General features: G+C 36.0%; 1 protein-coding gene across 1 annotated transcript; it reads left to right on the top strand.

Moving 5' to 3' along the window:
• Positions 1 to 1,092: 1,092 nt before the first annotated feature.
• On the top strand, positions 1,093 to 7,769 carry LOC133675242 (protein IMPAIRED IN BABA-INDUCED STERILITY 1-like). The gene is made up of 9 exons (XM_062096557.1): positions 1,093 to 1,830; positions 2,620 to 2,904; positions 3,170 to 3,487; positions 4,145 to 4,372; positions 4,684 to 4,781; positions 5,263 to 5,347; positions 5,449 to 5,964; positions 6,637 to 6,769; positions 7,267 to 7,769. Exons 1-9 carry the CDS (start codon positions 1,474 to 1,476, stop codon positions 7,284 to 7,286), a joined length of 2,040 nt encoding a protein of 679 aa, XP_061952541.1. The 5' UTR covers positions 1,093 to 1,473; the 3' UTR covers positions 7,287 to 7,769.
• Positions 7,770 to 8,069: the final 300 nt, after the last annotated feature.

Raw genomic sequence — 8,069 nt, 5'->3', positions numbered from 1 at the left:
TGCATGCGCGGGCGGACAAAATGCAGGTATTGTTTGATATTGCTGGCTGTAGAAAAACATTATTTTAATATTATTATTAATTAGTCAGTATATATTTGAAAATACACTCACAACAAAAATAATGAAAAATGGTTAGTGGTAAGAGATTTAAATCAAAATATTTGTTTTTTTTTTTATGATTTCAGGTTTGAGCTTTATGATTGTTAATATAATAATTACTAAAAATTTATATGACTGTTAACTTTAGAGTTCATAGTATATTAATAAAAAAATTATGAAGATTGAAACAAAATTATTTTTTGTGAATAGAGGTAATCAAACAAGTATATACCACTTAAAAATATCATAATTGAAATTTAAAGCTTTATATTTATATTTAATATATTTTGCTAAGACCTAAACCAAAATTTTGATTATTATTATCTATGAAGCTATGCAACATTACAAGTTAAACATTAGTGAACTTATAATCAACGAATAAAAATTATATTATGATATTCATATGATAAAATCAAGGTTAATTCATCCTTATATTTTTATATATTGATCAAAAAATTTTATGTACCTTTTAAAAACATTCTCTCTCTCTCTCTCATATATATATATATATATATATATATATATATATATATTATCAATTTTAAAACTAAAATGCCCTACAACCATTAAAGGAAACCTTGATCTTTATTTTTTAAAATAAACTTTAAAACAAATGGAAAACCCTTGGAAAACAAAAATATTAAAAAATATACAAAAAATGAAAAGCCTAAAAAAATAATAACTTATAAAATATGAAAAATGAAAAAATCGAGTCATTAAACCTCATAAATACAAATATGTCTACAGAAATTTCTTATGAGTTTTTCAAGTCTTGTTATTTAAGCTTGTGATTTTCTTTTTTGTTATGATTTAAGATGCATTTTTGTCTGAAAAAAATAATAAAAAGATACACGAGAGAAAACACCACTTTTATACACACACACTCACACATTAACCCTAAAATCTATGTCCTAGACCGAGACACGTACTAAAGTAGGAGGACTTCATGCGAAGTGCGTTCATGTATTAAAGTCAAGGGTGGTGTGTAATGATGCCCATCATCATCGTCATTATTGTTTGATGTTTCTTTCCTTCCGTGGATTCCGGTGTCTCCATCCTATCTATCTTCCGCGATTGTCGCAGAATTGTAGTAAGGGAAAGGAAAAAGGGGGGGTAGATAGCTAGCTGCATGGCGACGATTCAGAACAAACATTTCCAAGCTTTTCTTTTCCCTTCCTTTCCTTTTTTTGGCTGGTATAAGTAGCAAAACAACTTCTTTTTTTTTTTTTGTTTGTTTGTTTTCAAGGAAGCTGCCTGCCTGGGCATGCATTTGCAAACCCACAAAAACCCTTCCACTTTTTAAGCTCGTCTTTCTGGATCCGAGTTCACCGACCCGACTCAGTACAACTCGGGCCCGACTCTCACCATACCAAAATGGGTTGCGTGAGCTCGAAGCAGGCGGTGTCCGTCACACCAGCCCTGGACCATTCTGTCTTGTCCGGGTCGGGCCGGGCTCGTGTCGGAATGGACCAGCACCCCAGTTTCAAGAAGAATGGGGATCACCACCACCATCAGGTGGTGGTAAGTTGCGGAGGGAGCGAGTTGGGCGAGTCAGGAAGAGCTCCGAGTTCAAATGGCGAGTCGTTGAGCTTTAGATTGAGGAGTTTACACAAGTACATTGAAGGTGAGCAGGTGGCTGCAGGTTGGCCCGCCTGGCTAAGTGCCGTAGCTGGAGAAGCCATTCACGGTTGGGTTCCTCTCAAGGCTGATGCTTTTGAGAAATTGGAAAAGGTTGTTAACTAATTATTAAGTTTTACTTGTTTATTTTTTTTCAAATTAAAAAAAAAAAGGAGAGGAGGAGAAGTGTTGTGTTTTTTCTGTCATCATAGACAATGTGGTGTTGGTTTTTGTTTTTATTCTTTTTTGTTAGTTTGTTTAAAAAGATTTAATCTTTAATGCCTTTGCTACTAATTAGCGCTTCTTGCTGTATATGTTCTTCATTTATCAAAAATCTACTTGTTTCTTTCTTTTCTTTTGGAGAAAATAAAATGTTGTTTGCGCATTATAATCCCTTCAATTTTATTTTTAAAAAATAATATACAAGCAAGGAAGTTTTAGAATGAACAATCCAGTTGGGGGTTGGGTGATTGGCATAACAACTCTTCTTTTAATCTTTATATAATGCTAAAAGTCTATACAGTGTTCAGCTACAATCATCTCTGGACAGCTTGGTTCCGAAACAATGCCAGGTCTTGGAAGGCTGCTCACATCATACTATGTGAATCTTCCAGATTAGTACTTCATGATTCTGATAATTGCACTTATTACTCTTATTATTTCACTGTAACTAGAACTTTGTGGAGGAATTTCTTTCCTTTTTTTTTCCGGTTGTCGGTTGCTTCTTTTATGCAATTTTCATGTGTGGACTAGAATCTATAATGTCAAGTGTGAAGGCATCTTGTTCTCTTACTCACCTGAACTTAAGCCTTGCCTAGATGACTGCTGCTATTTCATTTTAGTTTATATTCTCTCCTCTTCAATTGGATAGTCAACTTATTTTCTGTACAATTGCTTTGGTAGATAGGACAGGGTACATATAGCAGTGTGTTCCGAGCACGTGAGACTGAAACTGGGAGGATAGTTGCTCTGAAGAAAGTTCGGTTCAACAATTTTGAGCCTGAGAGTGTTCGATTTATGGCAAGAGAGATATTGATTCTTCGTAGGCTTGATCATCCCAACATCATGAAATTGGATGGATTAATCACTTCACGATTGTCATGTAGCATATACCTCGTCTTTGAGTACATGGAGCATGACATCACTGGACTCTTGTCTTGCCCTGATGTCAGGTTCAGTGAGGCACAGGTTTTAACTCTGCCTTTGTCTGTTTTGCTTTCTAGAATTTGTTTTTGGGTGTTTCAAGACATCATGGAAATAAAAAGTTTCTCTTAATTTGTAGCATCAAATTTAGAGTTTACTGTATAAAACAAAGCTCAATCATTCTTGAATACAAAGAAATGTAACATCATGTAAGAGATTTGTTCACATTCGTTACATGTTTAAGGTGCCACCTCTGTGAGTTAATTGCAATTTATTTCTGCGCACTGAAGTATATTACTCTAATTTGCAGATTAAGTGCTATATGAAGCAGTTAATATCAGGACTTGATCACTGTCACTCAAAGGGTGTAATGCATCGGGACATCAAAGGATCAAATCTTCTCGTAAACAATGATGGTATACTGAAGGTAGGAGATTTTGGATTGGCAAACTTCTGCACTTACGGGCACAGGCAACCTTTAACCAGTCGTGTTGTGACTTTGTGGTACCGTCCTCCTGAACTTTTGTTGGGTTCTACTGAATATGGAGCATCTGTTGATCTTTGGAGTGTAGGCTGTGTATTTGCAGAACTTCTTCTTGGAAAACCAATCCTTCAAGGGAGAACAGAGGTAAACATCTTTTTCCTGTACATGGTTGTGCATTATTATGATTTTTGTGTGATTGGTGAAATATACTAAAAATAAGGTGCTAAAGATTTATATGGGGGGGGGATTTGTAGTTTCTGTTGAGTACTACTTTTCTCATATCTTTCTTGGGTTAGAATTAATACAAGTAAAGTAGATTCGTTCATCTCTCTCTCTTTCTCCTTTTTGTTGTTATCTCTCCTTTCATTATAGCGGCATCAGTGGTAGAATTTTGTGAAGCCCGCTTCGGAGACAGATTCCTGAAAATCATCATAACAACTCTCCAATTCACGAATGGATTGTACCAGTAAAATCCCTTAAAGAATGTTATGGTACCAGATATGCTTTTATTTTATCCTCATTTCAATGTGAGATGGCTTTGAGGAGAACCATTTTTGTATTTATCACATGAAGGCAGTTACTTGTTCCAGTCAATTTTGTGATTCTGTTCCTCATTTTAACAGTAGAGGGTGGCAAATCAGAGGCATGCCCATGTTGGGATGATCAGATATACCTGTTTACCAGTTTTGTTGTTGCTGACCTAAAGAATTATATTTTATAAAAGTTAGCTGTTCTTGTCATATCTGTTGATTTGCTTTTTCTTCAAGATTTTGTATGAATGCTCTTTTTTGTTTCTTTCAGGTTGAACAATTACACAAAATTTTCAAGCTTTGCGGGTCGCCACCTGATGAATACTGGAAAAAGTCCAAACTTCCTCATGCAACTTTATTCAAACCACAGCAACCTTATGATAGTTGTCTTCGTGAGACCCTTAAAGATTTGCCAACAACTGCTGTGAACCTGATCAAAACTCTTCTCTCTGTAGAGCCTTACAAGCGTGGGACTGCTTCTTCTGCTCTTGCATCTGAGGTGATTATTACCTCCTATAGCATTTGATATGCCCGTTTCAAGAGGTGACCTTGATTTATATAGCCATGGAGATTAAATATAATTTATGTTCTATTTGAATCATCATACACTGGTGGATCACATTTTAGCCGTACTTTCTGTTCTAACCAAAAAACAGTGTTCATGTTTAACCTTCATTTATGGAAATTATTGTTTTTTAAGACCAAAAAATAGAAGGGGTGTCTTTTTATGGAAATTGTGTGACTAGGTGCCATAGGTTTATGCATTGGTAAGCTTATTTTAACACAAGCTCCTTACCTTCAATTTTTCAGTATTTCAGCACAAAACCTTATCCATGTGATCCATCAAACTTGCCAAAATACCCACCTAGCAAAGAGATAGATGCAAAAAACCGTGAGGAGGCAAGGAGGTGAGGATTCTCATTTTTCTCAACCAGTTTTCTCTAAAAGCATTTTGTTTCTCTTCTGAATTAAACATTGGTTTGGCTGCTTTACTTTTTTTAAAGAGCACTTGCAATGAAGTCATTCCATGTCTGCTGTCTCAACTGAGACATATAATTAGCTGGATTTTCTACATATGCAATTGAGTTGAGCAACCTATGGATATGGGGTCCAATGATGATAAAATTAGTCCATTATGCTTTAAAATTGCATTGGACAGCATTTGTTACTGTCATGTGACACTGCTATTACCAAGAAATGAAACAGATGCCTCTTGTTAAAATCTCATTTAAAAGCCTGTAAGTTTACAAACCTTATGTGGACAGCAATTGGAAATTTATGACTAGAAACTATATTGACTGCAGGCTTATTATTAAAAAACTCAAATCTCCAGGATCATAGGTTATACACCTATACTGACATCCAATTATATTGGCTCTGAACTTTTAGGAAAAAGATTGGTGGGAGAGGTCGTGGAACTGAAACAAGGAAGTGTACAAGAAAACTATGTGGAATCAGTAAATTGGCAGCAGAGGTCTCTCTCTCACACAAGCACACATGCACACACGCGTGCGCGCACAGGTGTTTGTGGAAGCTGATTCACACTGATAGTGATAAGTTCCTTTCTGTCTCCAGGATCTAGCAGCTCAAAAGCAATGTGGTCAAATCAATATCAGTAACATGCGTGTTCCAAAGGGAGGAGATGGAAAGTCAAGTGGAGAGGCACGGAAGCCATCACTTGATAAATTGGAAGAGATTTTCCATATAAAGAATGCATCCCAAGGAGACATTCCTTTTTCTAGTTCAAGTGGTTTTGCTTGGGCAAAACGGAGAAAAGATGATGCATCCATAAGATCCCACAGTAGGTCTACTTCAAGAGGTCATTCTAATAATAGATTAGAACCCTCTTCTGCGTTGCAACAGAAGACTAATTCTGACACAAAAGGACATGATAATGGGGATCTCACCCATGGAATCCGTACCAATTCTAGAGGCCATGATTCATATGAAATTTCTAAGCTTGCTTTGCGAAAACAATGGAGGCAGTTTGAACGTCCAGATTCTTTTGATGCTTCCGAGGAGTACCATTCGCAAGAGCTATCTTTGGCACTTTATCAAAGAGAGGGAATGGAAGCGAGGGGAAGTAATTTGGTACGTTTGTAAATATTAGAACCGCATCCAACTTTAATTACAGTCTTTGTTAAAGATGAAATGAAATATGTCTTGATGTTTGCTTTCAATTTGTCTGAAGGCACATGTTGCTTGTCATAGTTTAAATCGAATGAAATTCCTAGATTGGTAAAGGTTGGAGGTGGTGGTGAATACAGAGTTAGCAGCAGGGTTCAAGTCACTAGTAAGTGATGGTGTGCTTTAGCATAGAGAACAACAAGGGCAGCGATTTTTCAAAATTTTTATTTCTTTTACTCTGGAGAGAATTTTGAAACTTTAAAATTCTTATTTATCCAGAAAAAAAAAATTGAGGAAAGGAGCGTTATTAGTTGTCTCTTGTAACTTTTTTGTTTGTTTATTGATCACTACATGTTGAAACAAAAAGCTAAAATAAGGCTTACAAAATATAATGTTCACATCATCATGATTTAAGCCAAGAGTCGCAAACTGACACCATTAAACCACACTGGGATGATTTGCTCGGACCGTAGCTCTAATTACTTGTAGATTTTTTGAACTGCACAGAATTTGAGATATGAAATTAACTTTAACCATTTTCTGTTTGTGTTTGTGAATGGAAAAAAAACTAGAGGGGTGCAGATTATAGTTTGCAACTGTCTACTGATTATCTAACTTAAGGTTTAACTTGAATAGGTTTTTCAAGACCAAGTGGACAAGGTCGACTTCTCTGGACCCTTGTTATCTCAGACGCACAGAGTGGATGAACTCTTAGAAAGACATGAGCGCCACATTCGCCAGGCAGTCCGAAAATCATGGTTTCAAAGTGGTACGGAAATGATAATATTAATCCCCTTGTTTTTGTTTTTAATATTTTCTAAAGGTTTTGCATCATCAATCATACCAACTTGGGCTACGCCATCATTGTTTTCTTCATTGCTTTAAATCTTCTTAGAGACCCTGGTTCCATTCCTTTCTTAAACCTATGGTTTTACCTCAAAACTTGATTAATTGCTGGAAGGCGTTGATTTATACCTAAAGAAATGTAAGTAAACTGGACCTCAGACCATTGATTGGGGACAACATGTGGCTAATTCATCATTTCCCATCATGACGGTCATAACTGATGCTGCCATTTATGAAACACTGCTTCTATCAAGTTGGAAATGAAATTATAGAGGAAACTTGAACTCTGGTAGAGTGGGCTTTCCATTATCATTAGTTTTATCAAATCATGATAGTTGCCACTCGCCACTTGCGACCGTGCATGCATCTTCATGAAGTTCCATGATGCTCAATTTGACTAAAATTTTATTTGAGATCCAGGCAAGAAGCATGGAAAGTGATCATCATTATATATGCTCAGCTTCCAAAGACACGATGGACAGGTTTCTCTCCTGGAAGTAATAATCAAGAAAACAGGTTCCATAACACTCATCAAGGAAACATGTTTAAACTGACCTACCGTACCCAACAACGGCGCCATTGAACCATCAGCTGGATAGAAAGTCAAATGAAAATCTAGAAACTACAAGTTGATTGCGATCCTATGTATCCAAAAGTGAGGAGGAAATTGGATTGAAGAGAGGTCCATATTGATGGTTTGCTCTCTTTTTTCCTGCATTTGAGCATTTAGTCTTCTTTTTTTTCCTATTCCTTTTGTGTTAATTATCACCTCTTTCTTTTTCTTTTTTCATTTATTCACTGTTTTGCCAAGCTGTTTTTTTTTTCTTCTGATTTGACCTATCCTGCTCCATGTAAGAAGTGGAATAATGGTTAGTGACCTGAGATTATTTATGAAAATGATCAGATTTTCAGGGTTTGCAGCATCTGTTTCCTCTTTGTTTTTTCCTATCTGATTCTGGAGATTTTGGCAATTAGATCAAACATGAGCAGGTGTAATTTGCCTTTAAGACATTAGCAGGGAGCCACGATGTAGTTCAGCTGACAAGTCACAGCAACAAGTGGGTTTTGATGCCATCCAAGTCATGACATAACTGAGCAGAAGAAACCTTCGGTGACTTTCCAAGTCATGGTGAGTTCACTTTTCTTATTACGGAAAAATAACTAAAATGTTTATATTTATGTAATTCTGTTACATAAGATGAAATAAATATATGGCCTAGGTA

Source organism: Populus nigra, chromosome 16 (assembly GCF_951802175.1).
Source record: "Populus nigra chromosome 16, ddPopNigr1.1, whole genome shotgun sequence".
NCBI lineage: Eukaryota > Viridiplantae > Streptophyta > Magnoliopsida > Malpighiales > Salicaceae > Populus > Populus nigra.
This window is presented reverse-complemented; position numbering and strand designations above follow the sequence as displayed.

Excerpts from the sequence above, each read along its gene's own strand:
- LOC133675242 (XM_062096557.1), top strand. The coding sequence starts at position 1,474 with ATGGGTTGCGTGAGCTCGAAGCAGGCGGTGTCCGTCACACCAGCCCTG. Across the intron at positions 4,782-5,262 it reads AACCGTGAGGAGGCAAGGAG|GAAAAAGATTGGTGGGAGAG; the intron begins GTGAGGATTCTC and ends CTGAACTTTTAG. Across the intron at positions 6,770-7,266 it reads AAAATCATGGTTTCAAAGTG|GCAAGAAGCATGGAAAGTGA; the intron begins GTACGGAAATGA and ends TTTGAGATCCAG.